General features: G+C 46.5%; 1 protein-coding gene across 4 annotated transcripts in view; it reads right to left on the bottom strand.

Moving 5' to 3' along the window:
• Positions 1–27,204, bottom strand: part of LOC130106584 (vitamin D3 receptor A) — a 113,143-nt gene that overhangs the window by 5,038 nt on the left and 80,901 nt on the right. For all 4 annotated transcript variants that reach the window (XR_008809743.1, XM_056272740.1, XM_056272738.1 and 1 more), the window contains 4 exons: positions 10,470–10,654; positions 9,298–9,397; positions 4,255–4,432; positions 1,535–1,686 (listed from right to left, as the gene is read on the bottom strand). Coding sequence is in view for 3 of the 4 variants with exons in the window: in XM_056272740.1 (XP_056128715.1) it covers positions 1,535–1,686; positions 4,255–4,432; positions 9,298–9,397; positions 10,470–10,654 (615 nt within the window). In the remaining variant the exon portion in view is untranslated. The remainder of the gene's footprint in view (positions 1–1,534; positions 1,687–4,254; positions 4,433–9,297; positions 9,398–10,469; positions 10,655–27,204) is intronic.

Raw genomic sequence — 27,204 nt, 5'->3', positions numbered from 1 at the left:
GGGGATCGCCGGTTCAAATCCCTGTGTTACCTCCGGCTTGGTCGGGCGTCCCTACAGACACAATTGGCCGTGTTTGCGGGTGGGAAGCCAGATGTGGATATGTGTCCCGGTCGCTGCACTAGCGCCTCCTCTGGTCGGTCGGGGCGCCCTGTTCGGGGGGGGGGGGATAGCGTGATCCTCCCCACGTGCTACGTCCCCCTGGTGAAACGCCTGTCAGATGAAAAGAAGCGGCTGCGGCTCCACGTCTCGGAGGAGGCATGTGGTAGTCTGCAGCCCTCCCCGGATCGGCAGAGGGGGTGGAGCAGCGACCGGGACGGCTTGGAAGAGCGGGGTCAAGTACAATTGGGGAGAAAAAAAAAGAAGGGGGGGGACACATCATATAATCCAAGGCAAATCACTGTAACTTCACTTCCTGTATTCTGCCTTTAGTGCAGAAGCGCTTCAAGACAAGTTACCCTGGTCCAGCTTGGTGCTGGTCCAGCTTGAACAATATTCTGGATTTGTTTTATTAAAAAAAAGGAAAGATTCCATCAATTCTTGCAGATGTATAGCGAATAAAATATTTTATTGTAATAAGAACCAACACAGTGCTGCAGCTGGGTCAGGTCGCATCGTCCCGTACTTTACCGTGAAGTCCCGGGTTCGAACTTGGCTCTGGGTGTTTGTCATGCTAATCCTCTACTATGTTCCCTGTGATCCTTCACTGTCTTGTCAATGAAGGCTAAAATGCCAAAACTTAATCATAATAAAAAGAAGAAACAATGCATTTATGCTTTTTAATTTTATAAAGTACTAAAACGTTTTTCCTCTCAGAACACCTGCAAGAGTTTCTGGAATTTTCTTTCCTTTTTTTTCTCGGTGGGCTTCTTCCAAGCATCTTGTTAGTTTGTGAAGCTGCACCAGAAACATCCATCATACTTTTGAATTTTGTTTGGATGTAAGTGAATGTGTACACATGCATGCAATATGTGCATGATTTTCCGTGTGTGTGTGTGTATGTGTGTGTGTGAGTTAACAGTAATAATAATATAGTGTCAGGTATTGTACTTGAAATTAAACACTTCAGCCATTTTTCATGCAAGCACTTGAATAAAACTATCTTCCTTTAATATTGTAGCATTGTGTTTGATGGGAGTTTTCAAGTCTACAAATAAAAATTAAAATCATTACCAGATGATATTTTTGAAAATAGTTATTTCATAACTGCCTTTTGTGTTGCATTACCACTTGTTTAAATGGCATCTATGCAAAGGCAGAATATAGTACCTACAGTTTAAGGCTCACAAGTACTCAAAAGGTTACAAACTATGCTGGATTGGGCTCAGGCATCATTTAATAATAATAATTTAGTTAACACATGACTATCTGCCACCCCAACTGGGATCAGCGGCTTGGATAATGGATGGATGCTGTTTTGGCTACACAGTGGGAAAAACTTTGAATGCCATTTTTCTCAGTTTCACATTCTTGGAAGTTACCGCCTTTTGCCTTTTTAGGGCAGTATACTAGCTATGAAAGCCAAGCCCAAACCGACCCTTGGTCACATCGGTGATGCAGTATTTGAAGTCGGGCCCGCCGCAGCTCCAGGACATGTCCTCCAGACTGAAAGACTGGTTCGAACGCAGCATGATGATCTCAATGGCACTGGACTTCAACAAGGCTATCTGGTCCTCTGCTGTCAGATCTCTATGAGAGAGAGAGAGAGAGAGAGAGAGAGAGAGAGAGAGAGAGAGAGAGAGAGAGAGAGAGAGAGAGAGAGAGAGAGAGAGAGAGAGAGAGAGAGAGAGAGAGAGAGAGAGAGAGAGAGAGAGAGAGAGAGAGAGAGAGAGAGAGAGAGACACACACACACATTTGTGAGTGGAGGTTGGATGACACACTCAACTGCTAAGTATCTTTAACAACAAACATGAAACTCGTACCTGGTAATCACATCATCCTGGCATTAATAAAAACACTGGTCAAATCTGCTTTTGCAGCTTTGCACAGCTTGGGCCTCATAGCCATTATAAAGGCTTACTCCTGAAGTGGCTGGGGGTTTATCACTCCAGCCCCCCAGGCCTTGCAGCCAACCACCCTAGTAGTCTGATGCAGCAGCTAATTTCTATCAACTTGCTTATATGCGTCTTTTTATTTTAACTTGTTTAATTTTCCTCCTTTGAAATTATTTTTATGGGTGTCCGGGTGGCGTGGCGGTCTATTCTGTTGCCTACCAACATAGGGATCGTGGGTTCGAATCCCCGTGTTACCTCCGGCTTGGTCAGGCGTCCCTACAGACACAATTGGCCATGTCTGCAGGTGGGAAGCCAGATGTGGGTATGTGTCCTGGTCGCTGCACTAGCGCCTCCTCTGGTCGGTCGGGGGCGAGGGGGAACTGGGGGGAATAGTGTGATCCTCCCATGCGCTACGTCCCCCTGGCGAAACTCCTCACTGTCAGGTGAAAAGCAGCGGCTGGCGACTCCACATGTATTGGAGGAGGCATGTGGTAGTCTGCAGCCCTCCCCGGATTGGCAGAGGGGGTGGAGTAGTGACCGGGACGGCTCAGAAGGGTGGGGTAATTGGACGGGTATAATTGGGGGGAAAAGGGGGGGGGATTCAAAGGAAAATGTAAAAAATTTTGTTTATATTGGACAGCGACAAGGATTAAGGTGATGAAGATGATAGCGGTCTCTATCGCCTTCATCTTTTTTGAGAGTCATGTTTCTGCTTTAATTCCTGTTGGTCAGTCTCTCTCCCTCTAAAGCACCTTACAAAGATTGTTTTTGAAACAGCCCCATGTCATCATTTCTTTATGGTAAAATATTAACTTTTAATTGTTGTTAATGTTATAACCGGGTTGCCCGAGATGTAGCAACACATTCGGCGTATCTTGAGACGTTAGCCATCAGCTATGCTAATAGCTGGTGTACTGCTACGTACACTGGCAGGAAACGTTAGCGTCAGAGGGGAAGTGATGCGTTTTACATAATGTCCCATTACCCTTAAGAGGACGCCAGAGGCCTGACTGACATCATTGCTAATTAGTAATAATGTCAATCCAGACAAAGTATTATCATTATCATCATCATCATTAAGGCACCACTGTGCCACCTTATTATTATTTATTATTATTATTATTGTCAATTATAATTTGCCTGGTAGTTCAAAATTTCATCAAACTTTTGCTGATTTTGTTTATAAAAGAACACAAATTGTTTGGAAAGCGTGTGTGTTGTGTGACCTCACCACATGTGTGACTGCAGTGTAAGACTGTGGTTGGATTTCTGACCAGGTTGTTGCTGCTGTTGTTGCAACTAATCTTTATCACTGCTGTCTGTCTGCCTGATGACCTGGTCAAACTAACTGGCATACATGAAACTGTTACCGTTCCAGCTGCATGTGTGTGTGCGCGTGCATGTGTGCGTGCTGCACGTGTGCTGGGTGTGTGTTTCATGACGATAAGCTGCATCAGTGCTGTTGTTGCTGGAATGATCCAGGTGAGACAGGCAAGGACAGCATGTACAATAAAAACATCCAGTGGTTTCTGTGGCAACGAGGTCCCACAGCCCTGACTGGATGAAGCATGCGCCTCGCACGTCCGCTAGCACAGAGCCACACATGCATGTCCACATTGACACACAGGAAACCGAACAGCCGTACAGCATCTCCAAAAAAAGCAAATGCCAAATGTTTTTTCCCCCCCCCACTTTGATGGTCTGAAGTAGACTTAAGGGGATCATGAGCTTCACACAGATTCCTCCAGATAATCTCATTATATGGGTATCTGGGATTTATACATGTGTTTCATATTTTCTTATGAGTGAATTTTGCATATTTTCCCTCCGTATACTATAACTGAAAGCACATGTATGTATGTGCAATTATGTATTTATATGCTATATGGCCACAGACTCGGCTGTGCTGTTTGTCAAGTTAAGCAAGTTAATATGCTGTGTTTGTGTGGGAGCTTTTCAAGGCCACTTGATTGTGATTGTGTGTGTGTGTGTGTATGTGTGTGTGTGCGTGCGTGCGTGCTAGACAATGACTGACTTTTTAACCATTTGACGAATTCCTCAGAGTAGCTGCTAAAATGTCGGCGGGTGGAGGGAGTTGTAAATTATAACATGAATAAAGGTACAATTTCTGAACAGTCCTAACATAGCAACAACAACAAAAAAAGAAAGAAAGAAAGAAATCAACTTCTCATTTAGGCTCCTCAGAAACAAACGTATTAAAGTTCCTCTTGTTCCATGGTTGAGGTTCAATTCCTGCACACACCTGAAACCGGGAATCATCTTGGCGAAACCGATGACCTTCTGGATGCTGTAGGAGACCAGGTCGGCCAGGTGGGGCAGCATGGAGAGCTTGGAGTCCTCCTCGCTGGAGTCTGGACTGCCGGCGCCGTCCTGATACATCATCAACAAGTTGCTCAGGTTCATCTTGGTGTCCACTGACTCTGGATGGAGTGGAAAAGGAGAGAGAGACAGCTCTCATGAACGAAAATACCAAAGAAGAAGAAGGGGGGGTGGGGGATGGAGACGGGTCAACCAAGGTGACACAGTGCCTGAGTTCACAAGCAGATAGACGAGTTCGAAAAGCAAAACAATGTCAGCGGGTGCAGCTGGAGCCAATAATAGAAAGCATTTGTCAAGACTCTGCTACAGGAGTTATGTGACGGCCCCATATTTCTTCTTTTTTTTTTTTTACACAGCTAATTAGCGTCCTCCTCTCGCTTGCATACAACTGTCAGTGGCTACCATCTGATTCAAAACACGTCAATATGAATACGACTTTCTGATGATTTCGCTCATCTCTACTCTGGGATGGCGAGCTCTGTAAAACCCTGCTCAAATGATCTGTCAAGTAGCTTGGATTAAAATACAGGAGAAACTCGTGGCTCAGAGGGAAGAACAGCGGGATCGCACACAACCAGCCTGCCAACGGAGGTAAAAGAAAAAAAAAATCTGGACTGGCATTGAAACAGCATTTTAGTGTGTGTGTGTGTATCGGTGTCAGGGGTAGACAAATAAAAAATACATGTGTTTTCCCTCTGGGCAACAAGCTTCTACAATCAGGTGCACTCTCTGCTTGCCCGGGTTTGTACTTTGCTCTTACGAAAGGGTTACTGGAGCAAAAACACACAAGTGTTACAGAGAAACTTGAAACGATCACTTATACAGCGCACATTTGTTCGTTTCTGAAGTCTTCGTTTGTTCTTGTCATCTAGTGCCACCATAATCAGGGTATTTTATATATTTTACTGAAGAACTGTGAGTTCATCTCGAACTATCTGAGCATTTGGCACCACATCTGTAGACCACACCAAACACAGAATCCTGTTTATTTAGTTTGCACTCAAACACATTAAGACCCGGGTTAGGCCATGAGCAAATCAGAAAAGTGAGTAGCGAGTGGGGCGTCCGGGTAGTATGGCGGTCTATTCCGTTGCCTACCAACATGGGGATTGCCAGTTCGAATCCCCTTGTTACCTCCGGCTTGGTCGGGCGTCCCTACAGGCATATTGGCTGTGTCTGCGGGTGGGAAGCCGAATGCGGGTATGTGTCCTGGTCGCTGCAGTAGTGCCTCCTCTGGTCGGTCGGGGTGCCTGTTGAGGGGGGGGGGAACTGGGGGGAATAGTGTGATCCTCCCATGCGCTACGCCCCCCTGGTGAAACTCCTCGTGGTCAGGTGAAAAGAAGCGGCTGGCGACTCCACACATATCGGAGGAGGCATGTGGTAGTCTGCAGCCCTCCCTGGATCGACAGGGGGGTGGAGCAGTGACCGGGACAGTTTGGAAGAGCGGGGTAAATGGCCGGATACAATTGGGGAGAAAAGGGGGGGGATAAGCCTAAAAAAGCAGAATCCCTGCACAAATTCACACGTTTGCCAATTTGTAGATTCATTTAGCTCAATGTGCTGCAAGTACATGGCTAAAATACATTTGCAGCAAGAAATCAGAGCACATACCCTGAACCGGGTTCGATGAATCCCGACTTCTAATCTCTCTAGAAGTCCATGTGATACTGCTGTAATTGTTGGATTGCATCACCTGATATTTGGCAGGCTTGACACGAGGGGAAGCCTGCCAGGCGGGTCAGACAGGAATCAAAGGAGATTTACAGAAGGCCAAAATAAGCTCCACCCACTAAAACGAGAGCCAATCACAATTCCCACGGTTAGCCTCAAAACATAGCATTACAGTTCACAACCATTATCATTTACAAACAATCCGGCACGGTCCTAGAGAAGAATCAAGCCCAACGTTTACGGTTGTCCAACTCGTATGTCGCTGGAGTTTATTTGCCCGAGCCTGGAAACTGGGTTTCCTGACAAACCGTTTGTCCAGACGTGGTGTATGTTTCCCTGGTGTGCGATAAAAGAGGTTGTGGTTTCTCTGTGACCGTGGATGATTCGACAGGATTTCATTCCTGAATACTTCACATTTGGAAACAATAACAATGTAGCAACACCACAATGACCACAGAGGCTGAGTCACGGCGTGCGCTTACAGCGCCTCCACAAAGTACTCAGCCACGTCTAGTTCCTGTCTCACCTTCACATTTCAATGAATCACACTATTTTTTTTCTCCCTTCACTAATGCAAGAAATTCACCACTGTCATTAAACAAGTTTTCTTTTTAAGTCAAGAATGTGTTTTTCAAAACTGAAAGATATTTCTGAGGTACCATATTACTACTACTACTTTCGGCTGCTCCCGTTAGGGGTCGCCACAGCGGATCATCCGTTTCCATTTCTTCCTGTCTTCTGCGTCTTCCTCTGTCACACCAGCCACCTGCATGTCTTCCCTCACCACATCCATAAACCTCCTCTTTGGTCTTCCTCTTCTCTTCCCTGGCAGCTCCATATTCAGCATCCACACATGTCCAAGCCATCTCAATCTTGCCTCTCTTGCTTTGTCTCTAAACCGTCCAACCTGAGCTGTCCCTCTAATATACTCGTTCCTAATCCTGTCCTTCTTCGTTACTCTCAGTGAAAATCTTAGCATCTTCAACTCTGCCACCTCCAGCTCCACCTCCTGTCTTTTCGTCAGTGCCACTGTCTCCAAACCATATAACATAGCTGGTCTCACAACCATCTTGTAAACTTTCCCTTTAACTCTTGTTGATACCCTTCTGTCGCAAATCACTCATGACACACTTCTCCACCCACTCCAACCTGCCTGCACTCTCTTTTTCACCTCTCTACTGCATCCTGACCATTCCACTGTCCTCTCTCTCATTTACGCATAGGTATTCTGTCTTGCTCCTACTGACTTTCATTCCTCTTCTCTCCAGTGCATACCTCCACCTCTCCAGGCTCTCCTCAACCTGCACCCTACTCTCGCTACATATCACAATGTCATCCACGAACATCGTCGTCCATGGAGACTCCTGCCTGATCTTGTCCGTCAACCTGTCCATCACCATTGCAAACAAGAAAGGGCTAAGAGCCGATCCTTGATGTAATCCCACCTCCACCTTGAACCCATCTGTCATTCCAACCGCACACCTCACCATTGTCACACTTCCCTCATACGTATCCTGCACCACTCCTACATACTTCTCTGCAACTCCTGACTTCCTCATACAATACCACACCTCCTCTCTCGGCACTCTGTCATATGCTTTCTCTAAATCTACAAAGACACAATGCAACTCTTTCTGGCCTTCTCTATACTTCTCAATCAACATTCTCAAAGTAAACATCGCATCTGTGGTGCTCTTTCGTGGCATGAAACCATACTGCTGCTCGCTGATCATCACCTCTCCTCTTAACCTAGCTTCTATTACTCTTTCCCAAATCTTCATGCTGTGGCTGATCAACTTTATGCCTCTGTAGTTGTTACAGTTCTGCACATCGCCCTTGTTCTTGAAAATCGGTACCAGTATGCTTCTTCTCCACTCCTCAGGCATCCTCTCACTTTCCAGGATTTTGTTAAACAATCTAGTTAAAAACTCCACTGCCATCTCTCCTAAACATCTCCATGCCTCCACAGGTATGTCATCAGGACCAACTGCCTTTCCACTCTTCATCCTCTTCATAGCTGCCCTCACTTCCTCCTTGCTAATCCGCTGAACTTCCTGATTCACTATCCCTACATCATCCAACCTTCTCTCTCTCTCATTTTCTTCATTCATCAACCCCTCAAAGTATTCCTTCAACCTTCTTAGCACACTCTCCTCGCTTGTCAGCACATTTCCATCTCTATCCTTGATCGCCCTAACTTGCTGCACATCCTTTGCAGCTTGGTCCCTCTGTCTAGCCAATCGGTACAAGTCCTTTTCTCCTTCCTTAGTGTCTAATCTGTCATACAACTCACCATACGCCTTTGCCTTTGCCGCCTCTCTCTTTGCTTTACGCTGCATCTCCTTGTACTCCTGTCTACTTTCTTCATCTCTCTTACTATCCCACTTCTTCTATTTATTTATTATTATTCAAGGACTCAACACCAACACAGGTGGCGCTTGTTAACATACCGAGTGTGATGCACCAGGAAGACCAAACATACCTGGCTTCATGTTAAGCTGTTACTACAAAGGGAGCGAACATCAAGTAAATTTAAGGTATTTATTTTTAATAAAATTCTGAAGACTTCTAAATACCGTGTTACTCTATTACTCGAAATACTTCGTTATATTTTAACATTATATAGAGAATTACTTCTCAAAAAGTAGAAAACAAACCATTTAAATATTTACTATTTTCACTTTGCATTGCACTGCAGCAAAACAAGAAATAATATCCAACAGGGGTTGAGGAGAATCTGAAGCCACTGTGTGTGAGACAGTGAGAGAGAGAGAGAGAGAGAGAGAGAGAGAGAGAGAGAGAGAGAGAGAAAAGGAGAGGGAAGTGAGGGGGAGAGGGAAGGAAAGGGACAGAGAGAGAAAGAGGGAGAGGGAGAGAGGGAAAGAGAGGGCAGTGAGGGATGGCGACAATGAGAAAAAAGGAGAGGGAAGTGAGGGGGAGAGGGAAGGAGAGGGAAAGAGCGAGAGAGGGAAGGAGAGGGAAGTGAGGGATGGATTGAGAGAGGGAGAGGAAGAGAGAGGGAAGGAGAGGGAGAAAGGGAAGGAGAGGGCAGTGAGGGATGGCGAGAGTGAGAAAAAAGGAGAAGGAAGTGAGGAGGAGAGGGAAGGAGAGGGAAAGAGCGAGAGAGGGAAGTGAGGGATGGAGTGAGAGAGAGGGAAGGAGCGAGCGAGGGAAGGAGAGGGATGGAGAGGGAAGTGAGGGATGGAGAGGGGGAGTGACAGATGAGAGGGAAGTGACGGAAGGAAAGAGAGAGAGTGTCAGTGAGAGAGAGAGAGCAAGTGTGTGTGTGTGTTACCAGGAGAGTGGTTAAACGAGTCAGAAGAGGCATCTGAAAGAGAGTGAAGGGAGGCTGCACGGCTGGCGCTGCGTGTCACTGGACCGTCTCGCACTGGTGGCTGCAAACGTACATGGAGGATGTTCTCGGGATTAGTTTTGCAGACACATAGCTGCACAGTCTCTTCCTCAGCAGTATTATTGTAGACAACAGCCATTAACAGTCTTAAAAGTAGAATCTGTCATGTCAGGAACGGGCGACCTTTAGGCTATTTTTGGCATTTTGATGCATGCTAGTGTGGTGGGTTTTTCTTTGCAGGCGTAGCTACATCCCTCCTATCCCCAGTTCACCACCTACAGATACCTGCAATAGCGCACTTGCTGGAAATTACATAAGTGACTAAACTGCACAGTGAAAATGTTGCAATGTTGGCACGACCGCTGAATCTTTTATCCAATTTTAGAGCTCTCCATCTTTTGAAAGCATGGCCTCCAACAAAACTGATGGTAAGAGGGTTTGTGGCCTCACTCCTGCCAAACTTGGGCAACATGCAAATCAATGAAAAGTCAGCGGAAAGAGGCAATATGCTGCAACAAGCTGTTGTTTCTCCCAAGGAACAAGAAATAAGGGGAATGGTCGCTTGCTCGAGTTGAAAAACGCTCAGCATGAGTGACAATTTAGCTTGTGGCGGAACAAGTAGCACGGCTCCCTCTCAAAGTCAGTCGGGGATCGAGAGACTCGGCTGGAGTTCCAGTTAACATCCATATGTTCATCGTTTTGCCAACTACAAGCAGAGCTTGATTCCCAACATTGTGTGTGTCTCGGGCAAAACAGCAGCTTGTTGTGCCATATCGCCTCTATCCATCTACTTTTCATTGATTCACGCTGTGTCGAAGTTTGGTGTTGCATTTGCTGTGGGCGCTTTCGTGACTCCACCAAAACAGAAACTCTTTCCCTCTCAGCTCACACCACCTAGAAGACCATCAGGATCTCTTCCCATTTCCAATCCAACCCACATAACAAACCAAACTAAAAGGGTGGGGGGGCAGAATTGCATTGAAGTCACTACTTCCCTGCGTTACAGATTCTAATTTTAAGTTCAGTTTGTATGAATAAGCTGAACAGCTCTAGTGAAGTGTGTGAGAACCTTAGTCTCAATTCGAATGTGAAGAAAAAGAGGAGCAGCAACCGACCCTAAAGCGCGAGAAGTCGGAGTAGGAGTCGTCATAGGTCTTGTGGTGTGCCTCCACCAGGCAAGAGATGATCTGGGCCTGCTCCTCGTTCAACCGGGGCTTCAGAGCCTCTCTGGCTGCCTCCTCCTCTTTACGCTTCATGATCATGTCCTTCTTCCTCTGCACTTCCTCATCTGTCAGGATGACTGGACAGGAGGAAGATGGGGGAGAAAGAAAGAAAGAAGAGCAAACAGAAAGCAATTAGTCTTCAATACAGCATGCCACATAAAAAAGTCCAACAATTATGGGGGGGGAAAAATTATTTTCAAGGAAAACAGAAAACTGAGTAAAATGTACATTACAATTGAAAGACACCGTTTAACATCCCCAATCCAATTTACCCAGGATCCTCTCCCCTCCATCTACTGCTACCCGTCCCACAGACCCTTCCGTAAAACAGAACTGAACCACATGACAGTAGCTTAAATATAAATAATCACAGAAACAAGAATACATGAATAAATAAATGGATGGATAAATACATAAAAATAAGCAGTTAAATAATTAAAAAATAAAAATAAAAAGTAAAAAAGCGAGTAGGTAAATAAATGAATAGCTGCTATAATCTATTTACTAGCATCGGTGTTTTTGGGCTTCATGAGGTTGGGTAACAGTTGGACGTGTATGTGGTCGGCAGGCTACAAGGTACTCCTTCATCCCAGGTGGGCCCGAGCCCGACTTCTACGCCGCCACCTCGCCAGGAGGAAGGCAATCAACATGTTCAATAAGTGGTTCCAGTGAGAATAAAACCCGTCAGAGGAGCTCCTCAGTGTAAACTTTATTTTTTCCAGTTTAACTGGAAACAAAATGTCCCCTTAGCCAGGCTTTATAGAGGGTGGCTGAGAGGATTTCCAAAAAAAGGATTTTTCTACGGATGATTAAAGAGGCAAAGGCAAAAACATTAGACCGGATAGCCGCCGTAGTGATTTCGTCTGGGGGTCTACCAAAGATTGCTATGTGAGGGGACGGAAAGTCGCAACTTCAAAATTTCTGAAATCGTGTTAACAAATGAACGCTGGAAGCTGGTAACTTTAGGACATAAACAAAACATATGAGTCAAATCACAAGGGGGCTTGGGAGCATCTTTCACAGTTTTCCTTTAGGTTGCCTGGGTAAAGTTTGGAGTTCAGCCTTGCTCTGGTGGAGTCCATATGAACTGTGAACTGTGTGAGGCTGAGCCGAGCACAGCTAGAGGGGTTCATGGCTTCAAGAGCCTTTTTCATCTGAAAAATTGGTCTGCAGTTCTTTATCCCAGCAAACTCTAATTTTGTTAACAACTGACTCATCCACTGGGCATAAAGGTCGTAGAAATAGGAGACATGACCTTTGGACAAGGTTCCTGCTTTGAGTGACAAGTCTATGTTACTGGGAGGGGGGATCTGAGGGAAGAGGGGGAGTGAGTTTCCTGGCTGAAGGTATCTGAAAAGAATCAGAACGACCCAAGTTAAAAGCCATCATACGCAGTTGATCGAAACTGGCAAATAGACCATCTATATACAAGTCTCCCAAGCGGTGGAGGCCCCTCCGTTCTAGTGAGGAACACCGAGGATCTAGCTTGGCTGGCTTAAACAAGTGATTTTAAACACCTGAGTCGCTTGGGGGGCAAACAAATTGACGCCTGACCTGTGCCCAATTTATCTAAATGAAGCATCCGTGAAGAATTTTTGTTACTGGGGGCGTACAGGTAGCATGGCAGTCTATTCCGTTGCCTTCCAATACGGGTATCGCTGGTTCGAATCCCTGTTTTACCTCCAGCTTGGTTGGGCATCCCTACAGACAGAATTGGCCATGTCTGCGGGTGGTAAGCCGGACGTGGGTATGTGTCCTGGTTGCTGCACTAGCGCCTCCTCTGGTCGGGGTGCCTGTTCGGGGGGGGGGGAATAGTGTGATCCTCCCACGCGCTACGTCCCCCTGGCGAAACTCCTCACTGTCAGGTGAAAAGAAGCGGCTGGCGACTCCATACGTATCAGAGGAAACATGTGGTAGTCTGCAGCCCTCCCCGGATCAACAGAGGGGGTGGAGCAGCGACCGGGACGGCTCGGAAGAATGGGGTAATTGGCCGGACACAATTGGGGAGAAAAAGCAGCAAAAAAAAAAAATGTTACTAGCCAACACGACCAACAATGACCGTTTAAGAAATTCACTGGACATTAATATGCATTAGGCGCAGGACCCATGAGGCAGTTTGTCCACGGTGCTCAGACAAAAGTCACATTTTGAACATGGTAAATCATCTAAATAGAATAGAAATCAGCCTGTAAAGTTTAAACAAAGTCAACTGTTGTTTCGTTGCGCTATGATTCATTACTGATTTATGTCTAGGCAGCAATGTGGCCTGCATAGTTGCCTAGACACAGATCATATAATTAGAAAAAGATGAAAATACAGAAAGAGTCGTTCATGAGAGCCTGAGATATTTTTCAAGTAACACATTTTTGCAAATGACAGGCCTGTGAATATTTAAATGAGCATTTAATAATGAAACAGTTAATGAACGAATCAATATAAGAATCAATATAAGAATCAATATACACCTTGTGTTCAAAGTAATCTGCTGCTGAAAAATCCAAACTGTCCCACTGGTTGGAGCAGCTAAGAGAATCCCCTCCACGGGCAACCTGGACGCTTACCAGGTTTTGCTACCCACTATACAGTACGATCCACCACTTCATAAGAGCACGTTATCTCATTTTTTTTTAAAATGAATATCACATTTGGAGCTAAACTCTTGACTCGTATCCATCACACACACACACACACACACACACAAAATAAATAAACAGGACAGACACAGCCTCTCAGCGGAGACTTGGATGCAAGAGCCAGCAACATTCCCGCCAACATTCTCGCCCCAAGGACCACTTAGTTCAAGTCGATCTGAGCCCCTCCTGCAATCTCTCCAGAGCTCATTTAGACACAATACAAATACACACGTACATACTTACACACATAAACAGAAGAACAATGCGGTGAAACCACACGCCCTTATCTTGCCTCCATGAGTGTTGTTATACACTTGAGATAAGTGATTGTGGCGATTCCCAAAGCACTGACGTATGCTGTCGGTGAGACATTATCTAACATCAACAACATCCACAACAACGGCCCCACTGTTCGGTTACGGATCAAACATGTGACTACGGTTACGAATGAAACATTTAGCTCATGCTAACACAATCCACTCCTGGATGGAAGTTATTGGAAAAAGCGGCGGGTTGGACATGTGGGGCATTTAGAGTACGGTTTACATGTGTCAGCATGTTGCTTTTTGTGTTTAAGTGGAACACACACACACACACACACACACACACACACACACACACACAATCACTATCCTATTCATTGTCGGAGTAGAACATTCTGCCTGCTGAACAGATTACAGCCTCGGTTTCTGGTACACAGGAGAGCGATAGTAGTCTTCCATACTACTGAGTGAAGTACATATACATAAAGAGATATATTACGATACTTCTATCTTAATATTCTGCTCCTGAGTTGTTCACGTGAAGCGATGGCCTGTCACACCTGTTGCCTTTTAAAAAGCAAGATCACTGGGCCCTCGAAATTTAAAAGTGGCTGTGCTGCATTTCCACACGAGCCAAAACATTATGACCACCTGCTCAATATACTGTTGGTCCTCCATGTGCCGCCAGAACAGTGCCCACCTGCCACACAAGGCATGGGCTCTACAACACCCCTGAAGGGGTCATGTGGTATCTGGCACCAAAACATTAGCAGCAGATCCTTTAAGCCCTGCAAGTTGTGAGGTGGAGCGGCCGTGGATTGGACTTGTTGGTTCAACACATCCCACAGATGCTCAACCAGATTGAGATCTGGAGAACTTAAAGGCCAGGGCTATACCTTGAATACTTCATCATGTTGCTCAAACCATTGCCGAACAATGTGTGCAGTGTGGCAGGGTGCATTATCCTGCTGAAGAGGCTGCTGCCATCAGGGGTGTACCTAGTCTGCAACGACGATTAGGTAGGTGGCACGTGTCAAATCAACGTTCACATGAATGACCGGACCCAGGTTTTCCCAGCAGAGCATTGCCCTGTGCTCACGCTACCTCCTCCAGCTTGTCGTCTTTCCAGGGTGCATCCTGGTGCCTTCACTTCCCCAGGTAAACGGTGCACACATACACGGCCATCCATGTGATCTTAAAAAAAAAAAAAAAAAAACAGGACTCACCGGACCCGGCGACCTTCTTCCACTGCTTCAAGGTCCAGTTCCGACGCTTCACTGCCCATTGTAGGTGCTTTCAATGGTGGACAGTGGTCATCATGGACACTGAACAGCCTGCAGCTACGCAGCCCCCATACGCAGCAGGGTGCAATACACTGTGTGTTGTGACACGTTCCTCCCGTGACCATCCTTAAAATTTTCTGTGACTTGTGCCACAGTAGACCTTCTGTCAGTTCAGAGCAGACGGGATAGCCTTCGTTGCCCTTGCGCGTCGATGAGCCTTGGACGTCCAACACCCTGTTGCCGGTTTGTGGTTTGTCCCTCCTCGGACCACCATTTCTGACCAGGAGCACCCCACAAGCCTTGCTGTTTCAGAGATGCTCTGACTCAGTCGTCTAGCCATAACAATTTGGCCCTTGTCAAAGTTGCTCAGGTCTTTACTCCTGCCCATTTCTCCTGCATCCAACACGTTGACTGCCAGAACTGATTGTTCACTTGCCATCTGATCTACCTAGACCTTGATATGTGTCCTTGTTTGGAGATGATCAGCGGTATTTGGTTCACCTGTGATTGGTCATAAAGTTTTGGCTCGTCAGTGTATACAGTGAGAGGGAAGAGAAAAGAGAAGGAAGGAAAGAGCGGATGTTAAAGGAGAGCAGACTGCTTCATCTGCTTTTCATTTACAGTATATAAGAAAGATGGATTTTCATTTGCCATGTGTAACGACGACAATATCTCTTGCCGCTGACTGTAGTGCCCAAGGTTATTTGACAAACACCGCATACCCTTAATCATTTATGGGCTCCCTCCATTCTTTAACATTATGCATTGGCTGTTACTTTCAATTAGAGTGTAAAATTAAAATCAATCTTACAGTATAGTGCCTTTAGCAAATGCAATGCTTCAGATGTATTCCACACTTAAGTAACTTGTATTTTTGACTAGATTACTTAAGGTTTATAGTTTAGAGGTTTTGGTTTAACTGGATCATTAGATTGTTTTGTCATTCAGTTACACGTAATGTATTTTTAGTCATTTTTGATTAAATGGTAAACGGACTACATTTATATAGCGCTTTTCTAGTCTACCGACCCCTCAAAGCACTTTACAGTGCACGTCTCACATTCACCCATTCACACACTGTTGGTGGAGGCTGCCGTGCAAGGCGCCAACCTGCTCATCAGGGGCAGTTAAGGCTTCAGTGTCTTGCTCAATGGCACTTCGACATGCTCTCTGGAGGAGCTGGGGATCGAACCGGCAACCGAGTTTACACCAGAGATTCACAGCGAGATGAAACCGTTTTAGAACCTTGCAGAGAAAGGCTGCAGCAACGTGGACTACACCGTCTCAGCTGTATTCAAGCCGGCCGAAAGCCGCCTGCGACTCAGCTTGTCAAGTCGCCAGCAGCTGGTTTTAGAACACAAGGCACGTCACCTGTTTCAACAGCCAATCAGCTCATAGCGACGACAGCTCGTCGAGTCAGTTACAAACTGTCAGCTGGTCGAAATGGGGGAGTTTTTTTTATGATTTCGCCGCCTCGTCAATGCTAGAACTGCAAGTGCAGCAAGTAACTCACCATCACTATCCTCATTCACAGCCTGAAAAGCTGGCAGTCGGAATGTAAGTACAGCGTTTCATTGCTATGGAAACGATACATCTCACCTAGTCTCATTGGTGCAAACTGGCAGGTTTGAGAACGTTGCAGACCACATTCTTTTGCAAGTAGTCGCAGGTTTCAACTGTCTCGTCACAAACCTTTGGTGTAAACTCAGCTCTAGTTACTCAATCAACCAATTAACCACGTTTCTTTCTACAGTTTGCAAATCACAGATTATACAACAAATAGCAATTATATAAAACACAGCAAACATTTTCCCCCCTGGTCAATTACCCACATTTAATTAGACTCAGCTGATTGCAGCCAGCCATGTTGAAACCTAAACCTCACTCATATTGATCCTTATCATGTGAGTGATGTAGTCACCACAAAGTTTTTACAAGCACACGATGCTACAGTCAAAGGAAACTCCCGAAGATATGAGGAAAAAGTTGTTGAAACACATCGAAGGGGAACAAAGCCATTTCGAAGACTCTGGGACTCCACCGAACCACAGTGAGAGCCATTATCTCCAAATGAAGAACACTTGAGAAACAGTGGCGAACCTTCCCAGGAGTGGCCGACCTGCCAAAACTTCTCCAAAGACACAGCGGCAATTCATACAGGGAGCCACAAAACATGCCAGAACATCCAAAGAGCCATAGGCCTCTCTCGCCTCAGCTGATGTCAGTGTTCAGGATACCACAATAAGGAGGGGAATGGGCAAAAATGGTATTCATGGGAGAGAAGCAAGGCGGAAACCACTGCTGACCAAGAGAAACATCAAATGTCTGTCTCATATTTGCAAAAAAAAAAAAAGGACCTGGATAATCCCCAAACTTTTAGGAATAATGTTCTATGGAAACATGAGTCGAAAGTGAAACTTATGTAAGGTATGCCACTACTAAAAAAGTACACCAGTGCAAAAAAAAAAAAAAGTACCGTACAAGTATTTAGCAAAATCAGATATTTTATGTGCCTGACATTATAACTGTCATTCGTCTGACAATAAAGAGCGTACCTTTTAAGAACTGAATGCAACGCTGACGTAGCATGCCTTGCTGCCTGTGAGAACGTTTAATTGTAGGTGACAGAGCTTGCTGTTTCACTCCATATTCTTGAGGAGAAACAGACAAGTTAGCTGGGTATGATGGCTGCAGTAGATAACCCTACCATAGGCCTGGGCAATAAAACGATAGAAAATTGTTCGACAGAATGTTCGATAGTTGCACTTAAATTCATTTTATTCAAACAGCTGTGAAACAGCCAATCATTTAACAGGTGTGTTGTTCGGTTTCACCAATGACATGTGAGATATCAACAGAAACAGCGTGGAGTGAGAAAATAACGAGTGTCGACGGTGAGGAAATTGTTGATAAAAAAGGACAGGTCAGCTCACCAGTATGGCAGTTTTTTGGTGAACAGGACTTCCAACTGACTGTGCTCCTCCAAAATGGCATCAATTGGCAAATTCTTTATATGAAACCTGAACTCATGGGTTAATATGTAAGTGATTTGGGGATGTGAGTATTGGAGTAGTCACTCATCAAACCATTTGAAAAAACAAAACAAAATAAAAACCTTTCGGGGTTGTCACTATAACCCAGCCACTGAGGATGCACAAGCCAGTGTATTCTTAGTGCTGGTCCCATACCTGGCTAAGTGGAGAGGGTTGCGCCAGGAAGGGTATTCGGCGTAAAATCTTTGCCAAATAAAATATGCGGATCATAAATCAGATTTCTATACTGGATCAGTCGAGGCCCGGGTTATCAATGACTGCCACTAGTACTGTTGGCCAGCAGGGTGCCAGTGGAAACTATGCTACTGTTGAACAAAGGAGAAGGCGAGGGGGGAGGCATGTTCAGAGGCAGTGGGAGAAGAGGAAAGTTAGAAGTGTGGAGGTGAGAGTCAGAACTTTGAATAATGGCACTATAACTGGTAAAAGGAGAGCTGGCTGATATGATGGAGAGAAGGAAGGTAGGTATACTGTGTGTGCAAGAGACCAGGTGGAAAGGGAGTAGGGCCAGGAGCATCGGAGGTGGGTTCAAACTCTCCTACCATGGTGTGGATGGGAGGAGAAATGTAGGGTTAATTCTGAGGAAGCGTATGTCAAAAGTGTGTTGGAGGTAGAGAGTGTCAGACAGAGTGATGAGTATGAAGCTGGAAATTGAAGGTGTGTTGATTAATGTTATCAGTGCATATGCCCCACAAGTTGAGTGTGAGATGGAAGAGAAAGAAGAATGCTGGAGTGAGTTGGATGAAGTGGTGGCGAGTGCACCCAAGGAGGAGAGAGGGGTGATGGGCAAGTATGGTATCAAGGAGAGGAATGCGGAAGGACAAGTGGTGGGGGTTTTTGTGAAAAGGATGGAAATTACTGTGGTGAATACACAGTTCAAGAAGAGGGAGGAACACAGGGTGATGTACTAGAAGAGTGGAGGAAAGTGCACACAGGTGGACCATATCTTATGTAGGAGGTGCAATTTTGAAAGGGATTCGAGACTACAAGGTGGTGACAGGGGAGAATGTAGCATCAGATGGTGGTCTGTAGTACGACTTTGGAGACCAAGAAGAGGAAGAGAGTGAAGGCAGAACCAAAGATGAAATGGTGGAAGCTGAAGAAGGAAGACTGTAGTGTGGAGTTCAGGAAGGAGATAAGACAGGCGCTGGGTGGTAGTGAAATGTTGCCGGATGGCTGGGCAGGCACTGCAGAAATAGTGACAGCTAGGAAGGTACTTGGGGTGTCATCAGGACAGAGGAAGGGAGACAATGAGACTTGGTGGTGGAATGAGGAAGTACAGGAAACTACAGAAAAAGAGGTTGGCAAAGAAGTGGGATAGTCAGAGATGCAGAAAGAAGACAGGAGTACAAGGAGATGTGGCGTAAAGCGAAGAGAGAGGTGGTGAAGGCAAAGGAAAAGATGTATGGTGAGTTGTATGAGAGGTTAGACAATAAGGAAGGAGAAAAGGACTACCGACTGGCTAGACAGAGGGACCGAGCTGGGTAGGATGTGCAGCAGGTTAGGGTGATGAAGGATAGAGATGGAAATGTGCTGACAAGCAAAGAGAGTGTGTTGAGAAGGTGGAAGGAGAACTTTGACGGGCTGATGAATGAAGAAAATGAGAGAGAGAAGGTTGGATGATGTGAGGATAGTGAATCAGAAGTGCGGTGGATTAGCAAGGAGGAAGTGAGGGCAGCTATGAAGAAGATGAACAGTGGAAAGGTGGTTGGTCCAGAAGCATACCGGTACCGATTTTCAAGAATAATGGTGATATGCAGAACTGTAGTAACTACTGAGGTATAAAGTTGACCAGCCACAGCATGAAGATATGGGTAAGTGTGGTGAAAAATAGGTTAAGAGGAGAGGTGACAATTAGTGAGTGGCAGTATAGTTTCATGCGACGAAAGAACACCATAATTGTGACATTTGCTTGAGAATGCTGATGGAGAAGTATAGAGAAGGTCAGAAGGAGTTAAATTGTGTCTTTGTGGAGTTAGAGAAAGCATATGACAGGGTGCCAAGAGAGGAGGTGTGATATTGTATGAGGAAGTCGGGAGTGGCAGAGAGGTATGTGGAGTGGTGCAGGATATGTAAGAGGGTGGTATGACAGTGGTGAGGTGTGCAGTTGGAATGACAGTTGGGTTCAGGGGGAGGTGGGATTACATCAAGGCTCTGAGTCCTTTCTTGTTTGCAATGGTGATGGACAGGTTGATGGACGAGATCAGGCAGGAGTGTCCATGGACTATGATGTTTGCAGATGACACTGTGATCTGTAGCGAGAGTAGGGTGTAGGTTGAGGAGACCCTGGATAGGGGGAGGTATGCACTGGAGAGAAGAGGAATGAAAGTCAGTAGGAGCAAGACGGAATACCTATGCGTGAATAAGGGAGAACAGCGGAAGGGTGAGAATGCAAGGAGTAGAGGTGATGAAGGCATATGAGTTTAAATACTTGGGGTCAGCTGTTCAAAATAACAGAGTGCGGATGAGAGGTGAAGAAGAGAGTGCAGGCAGGGTGGAGTGATTTGCGACAGAAGGGTACCAGGAAGAGTGAAAGGGAAGGTCTACAAGATGGTAGTGAGACCAGCTATGCTGTATGGTTTGGAGATGGTGGCACTGATGAAAAGACAGGAGGAGGAGCTGGAGGTGGCAGAGTTGAAGATGCTAAGATTTTCATTGGGAGTGATGAAGAAGAACAGCATTAGGAATGAGTATATTAGAGGGACAGCTCAGGTTGGATGGTCTGGAGACAAAGCAAGAGAGACGAGATTGAGATGGTTTGGATGTGTGGAGGAGAGATGCTGGGTACACTGGGAGAAGGATGCTGAATATGGAGCTGCCAGGGAAGAAGAAAAGAGGAGATTTATCGATGTGGTGAGGGAGGACATGCAGGTGGCTGGTGTGACAGAGGAAGATGTAGAGGACAGGAAGAGATGGAAATTGATGAGCCGTTGTGAAGACCCCTAACGGGAGCAGCAAAAAGTAGTAATAGTAGTAGAAAGCGATGGGAAAAGAACAGAAGAAGAAGGAGGCAAATGTGAGGGAAAGAGGCCTTTGCCTTACTGGCTTGGCTAGGCCAATGGACACATATTACTTGTAAAGTAAGACAAATCAAGGCCTCTGATTAGTTTTCAGCACCACAATTTGACCAACTGGGCCAATGTCAGTGGCAGAATATGATACTACAACACCGTGTTGACTCCTGTATGCCTTAGCCCAAATATCTTTTATCCTCTGACACGGTGATTGATTACCCGGCAGGCAATCTACAGCCCCGCTAGACTGGTTGATGGACAGCAAGCCAAACAAGACAGCCAGCCAAAAAACAAACTGACAGCCAAAGAGAGAGATACAGAGCCAAAACGCCAAACACATGCAGATAGACAATGAGCCTGCCAGACAAACAGACGGAGACAGCCAAGAAACTTAACAGATAGTAAGATGGTGGGTGAAATACAGACAGTTGAAATAAGATCAGCAGGACAGACAGACCTAATCATTTGGGGGTTGCCATATCATATCGTTCACGACAATACTGGAATAGTTCTTAATATGATAAAAGAAACAATTCCAATCGTGAGACTGATGATATTCCGACCTGTTGATGTTAATGAGTGTCACGGTGGCGCAGTGGTTAGCGCGGTCGCCTCACAGCAAGAAGGTCCTGTGTTCGAGCCCCGGGGTAGTCTAATCTTGGTGGGTAATCCCGGGTCGTCTTCTGTGTGAAGTTTGCATGTTCTCTCTGTGTCGGAGTGGATTTCCTCCAGACACGTCAGGTGAATCGGCCATACTAAATTGTCCCTAGGTATGAATGTGTGTGTGTGTGTGTGTGTGTGTGTGTGTGTGTGTGTGTGTGTGTGTGTGTGTGTGTGTGTGTGTGTGTGTGTGTGTGTGTGCCCTGTGATGACCTGGCAGCCTGTTCCAATGACTGCTGGGAATAGGCTCCAGCATCCCCACGACCCTGAGAGCAGGATAAGCGGTTCATATAATGGATGGATGATGTTAATGATGTCATACCGTTACGCACAACAACAAGCAGCTTGGCTGAAAGCAAGAGTAACATCACGACCGGCTCCGCGGTAGAGGAGTTAGGTCCAAAAAAGGGAGTGAGTGACTTCAGTAGTGTGGAAGTGGTTTGGTTAAAAAGATCAGAAGTACAAAAACAAAAAACGGTCATATATTAGAAGTGCACAAAGACTAACAACAAAAGGGACCAATATGACAAACTTATTTCACCACCTCAAGTAGAAGTAGCCGATGGAGAAGGAGGGGATCTCAACAGCTGATGGGAGTCCTAAACCAAGCAGACAAACTACATCCGCTCAGCGCAGCATCGCAGAACTGCTGGCAAGTTGTACTCCGCATGACAGAAAAAGCAGACGTTGGAAAGAAATTACCGAACCCGACCGTTCGGCGGGGGGGACTGGGGGGAATAGCGTGATCCTCCCACGCGCTACATCCTCCTGGTGAAACTCCTCACTGTCAGGTGAAAAGAAGAGGCTGGTGACTCCACATCTATTACAGGAGGCATGTGGTAGTCTGCAGCCCCCCCCCCCGGATCAGCAGAGGGGCTGCAGAGCAGTGACCGGGACGGCTCTGAAGAGTGGGCTAATTGGCCGGGTACACATGGGGTATCCGGCCAACCCCCCCCCCCCCCCCGCCAAAGGGGGTAAAAATCAAAAAATCAAAAAACTAACACTTATTTTGTTGCAACTGTAAGTTCTTGAAATTAATAACAAAATATTTTTCCACATTTTGTCATATCATAAATATTATCATGATCGCAGACATACCCTGAAATATCCTGATATTATTGTAGGGCCATGTCGCCAACCCCTACTAATTATGCCATGCAGCAGTGTGTCTATTGTGGCTGTATTATAATGGCTGCAATGCTGATAATAATAAACAAGCCTCCATTTTTAAGTCTATTTTCAGTGATTGTACCCAGGGTTGCCGCCCCAGAAGTGTTCTTACATAACAGCCTGGTGCAGATGGCAGCGGCAGCAACAGTAACACAAGCTACCCGGGCTAAAAAAAAAAAAAAAACAATTCAATAAGTGTAAATCATTAGCCGGCCAAAGAGTTTGCTGGGCTTTCATCTCTTTGAGCCCACCATCATTAATTAGGCTTTAGCTGTGTTCCACGGCCCCTGCCAGGAGAGTATCCTCCCGTCCCTGGCTCCGCCGTGAATAGGCAGCGTTTGGACACCGGCAGTCAAAGCAGCTATTCTCATGCCGGGACATGAGTGAACTGGGCAGACCCCAGCCAAGTTCTAGCACTGGACAGCATCATTAAGGCAGAGGCCACAAAAGCAACAACCTTTTTTTTTCTTCCTTTATGGCTACGGACCATCAAAGCAACATCTCGGTCGCCCCACAGCACGGACCGGCGAAGCACCAGCACTTTTAATAAAGGGCCAAACCAAACCGCAGGACTTGGCAGCGCTCGGCAAGTTTACAAAAATAAATAAATAAATAAATAAATAGAAAATAAAATAAACATTGCTGTTTGCGAAAAGGAGTGGTTGGACATGGCGATGTGTTGCCACGCGATGCCATGGTCACAAGGGAGAGAGAAAGAGAGCGAAAGAAAAAGGGAAAGCAAAAGGGAGCGCGGTGCCCCTCGAATGCATTGAGATGACAACACCGGCGGCGACACTGGCGGCATGCAGAAGGAGACCACGAAAGACACAAAATGAGAGACAAGAGCGAGCAGTTTAAATAAATGAGCGCGGCCAACAACTGTAACTACAACAGACGGGGGGGGGGGGGGGAGAGATAGAGAACGAGAAAGCCAGGTTGGCCGAGGGCAGCTGAGGACAAGAGAGGATCCTTGTTTATGGAGGCCGCAGATGCACAGCAGGCTTACTCATTAGCCAGAAGACTGACAGGCTTCTGGTAAGCCATCTCCGTCTGAGACGGGCTGGTCCTCCGCTCCCAGTCAGGGATTACTCCCGTGAAGACAGAGGGCTTTGTCTGAAGAATGCCCCGACTCAGGCCAGTTTACAATGTGCCAAATTTAGTGGGCGGCTTTTCCTTTTCATTTTGATGGGTATAAAATTCACTTTAACCCCTGTAGTCTTCCCCCACCCCTTTCTTCCCACCGGTCCTCTGCCGACCCGCGGTCTGTCCATGACGACACGGCAGAGAGGGGGAGAAACGGAGCGAAGCTGCAGCAGCAGAGAGGGAATTGTTTTTGTTTTGGTGTAGCTGGCGGGGGAGACGAGAGCAGGAGGCGATGGAAGACACAAGAGAGAAACCGAAACAAGCCGTGAAAGAGACAGATGGAGCGAGAGAGAGAGAGAGAGAAAGAGAGAGAGAGAGAGAGAGAGAGAGAGAGAGAGAGAGAGAGAGAGAGAGAGAGAGAGAGAGAGAGAGAGAGAGAGAGAGAGAGAGAGACACTGGAAGTGGTAGACATTCAAGTGCCATACGAGAGGAGGGTAAGGCAAGGAAATATGAATGAGAGAGATATGAATTGGCGGAGAGAGAGGGAGACAGAGTGGGGGAGGCAGAGTGGGGGAGACAGGAGAACAGGAATACGAGAGGCACAAGATGTGGAGCAGCGCCACCGGCAACTCTTTGACAACAGGGGAGAGGGCGACTCATTTAGAAGCTCAGCCGTTTGAGATCAGAGTCGATCCCGGAGTTGGTAATCCTGTTACAAACACTCAAATACCCACACACACACACACACACACACACACACACACACACAATCCTGTACACAAACTCAAAGAGGCTATTCCTGGCATCTCTCTGGGTAACCTCTGTCAAACAAGGGCAGCGTGGGGAGTGTTTACTCCACACAGCGCTGGCAAAGCCCACACAGCCAGATCAACTGTGGGCTAGCAAGCACACACACACACACACACACACACACACACACACACACACGCACACACACACACACACACTCATGTGAAAGTTTGTGGAGATTACCAAAAACAAAAGTAGCACAGAAAATTACAAACTCACAAAATAACCCCATCCAACACACACACACACACACACACACACGCAAACACATATGCAAACACACACACACACACACACACACACACACACACACACACACACACACACACACACACTCCTGATATGAAAGTTTGTAGAGATTAGCAAAAGCAAAAGTAGCACAGACAATTCACACACACACACACACACACACACACACACACACACACACACACACACACACACACACAATGAAGAAAAAAATCAGGATACATTTAACAACCAATTACAAAAGCAGGAAGAGCTCATTGCCGAGCCCCACTGTGATGACAACGGTGGCTCACAGCGAGGCTGGAGGCACCACCGACACATCGGCACCCTCACACGCCAGACGTGCCGTTTCACCAGCGCTCGAACCTACTGCATAAATCCCACGTCGCCTCTCCTCCAAAGGCTCACGGCGAGGCACCAGGAGGATGCAATGTTTCGGAAAATTTCAATGAAGAACCACAGAGATATGTACAAAACACCGTGTGTGTGTGTCTGTGTGTGTGTGTGTGTGTGTGTATGTGTGTGTGTGTGTGTGTGTGTGTGTGTTTATTTTCCCAGTCAGTGGAAAGTCAGTGAGCAACTTCATAACCAAAGGCAAGTTCCAAAAGGGCAACCACACACACAGACACACAAACACAAAACTGGGATAAACACATAAAACAGTGTTCTCTGATTATAGACCTGCTGTTAGCAGTGTGTGCGCGCTGTGTGCCAACTGCACACACAAAAATAAATAAATAAAACGCATTAAAAACACATGCTCTCTGATTGGCTGCGCGGCAATCGACACTCCACCAATCGCAGGCCGAGCTCGGTGCCACACCCTCATCCTCGCCATGGCGATTATATTTTCACGGCACACTGGCGATGCTGTCATGATCATATAAAGAATGTACACACACACACACACACACACACACACACACACAGCAAAAATACAGTTTGCCACTTTAAATACAGACACACACAAGACAGTCGGAACGACACACCATCACTGAACAGTAGAGAAACTCACTTAAACACAGGCGGGGCATCCGGGTGGCGTGGCGGTCTATTCTGTTGCCTGCCAACACGGGGATCGACGGTTCGAATCCCCATGTTACCTACGGCTTGGTCAGGCGTCCCTACAGACACAATTGGCCCGGTTTGCGGGTGGGAAACCAGATGTGGGTATGTGTCCTGGTCGCTGCACTAGCGCCTCCCCTGGTCAGTCAGGACGCCTGTTCAGGGAGGAGGGGGAACTGGGGGGGGGATAGCGTGATCCTCCCACGTGCTACGTCCCCCTGGCGAAACTCCTCACTGTGGGGTGAAAAGACGCAGCTGGCGACTCCACGTGGATCGGAGGAGGCATGTGGTAGTCTGCAGCCCTCCCCGGGTCAGCAGAGGGGGCAGAGCAGTGACCGGGATGGCTCAGAAGGGTGGGGCAATTGGCCAAGTACAATTGGGGAGGAAAAAATACCCCCAAAAAAGAAACACACGGCGCAGGAATGTACACAGAAGCCATTACAGACACACTCATGACCACACAAACAAAGAAGATGCACACACACACACAGGCCATATGACATAACTTGGTTCAAATGACACACAAAAGACAACAGTATGGTGGCCTTCCTCTATCCATAACCCTGTGGCCTGCAGGCGTATATTACACTGTTAGAGGAGACAAAGACACCATTTTACACTGCTGTGAATAACCCACACACACACACACACACACTCACACACACACACACACACACACACAGTCATGTACAGCAGCACACTAGGGCTGATAAAAGCTTGTGACCATTTGTGGTCAACATGGTGGCTACCAACAGTCTGACCCCTGCCCTGCATGTCTCATTTCTTTTCCTCTCTGACACACACACACACACACACACACACACACACACACACACACACACACACACACACACACACACACACACACACACACACACAACACAACACAACACAGCTACAGTGAACAAAATCTGGGCCAGAGTATTGTGTGGCTATGGAGAAAGGGAGCCATTACTGAATGGCCCTTTAACCCTTCCATCTTCCTTACTTCCTTCCGCTCTGTCTTCCCCTGTAGTCTAACAACACCCTCTTTTCCTACAACAAGCTGGTGGTGACCTATCTGCCGGATCAGTGTAGGTTTATCTAAAAACCTACATCTAGCAAAGCACTTCTACTCCTAATCAGAAACACTTTATCTAAAATAAAATACAAAAATAAATAAATAAATCACTGTTCAGGAGAACGAACGCCAGCCAGGATGACTGTCGGAACTGCCGGTCCGCATGGGCTAGCAGTTAGCTTATCCTGCCCCGCTTCTGCGTCCTGTCCGTGCCCTCAGTGTTGCCTCCACCGATGCACTGGTACGTTAATGGTGCCAATAACCAGCGACATGTTGAGAAAAACAAA

Source organism: Lampris incognitus, chromosome 2 (genome assembly GCF_029633865.1).
Source record: "Lampris incognitus isolate fLamInc1 chromosome 2, fLamInc1.hap2, whole genome shotgun sequence".
NCBI lineage: Eukaryota > Metazoa > Chordata > Actinopteri > Lampriformes > Lampridae > Lampris > Lampris incognitus.
Note: the sequence above shows the minus strand (reverse complement) of the source record. Positions and strands in the feature narration are given on the sequence as shown.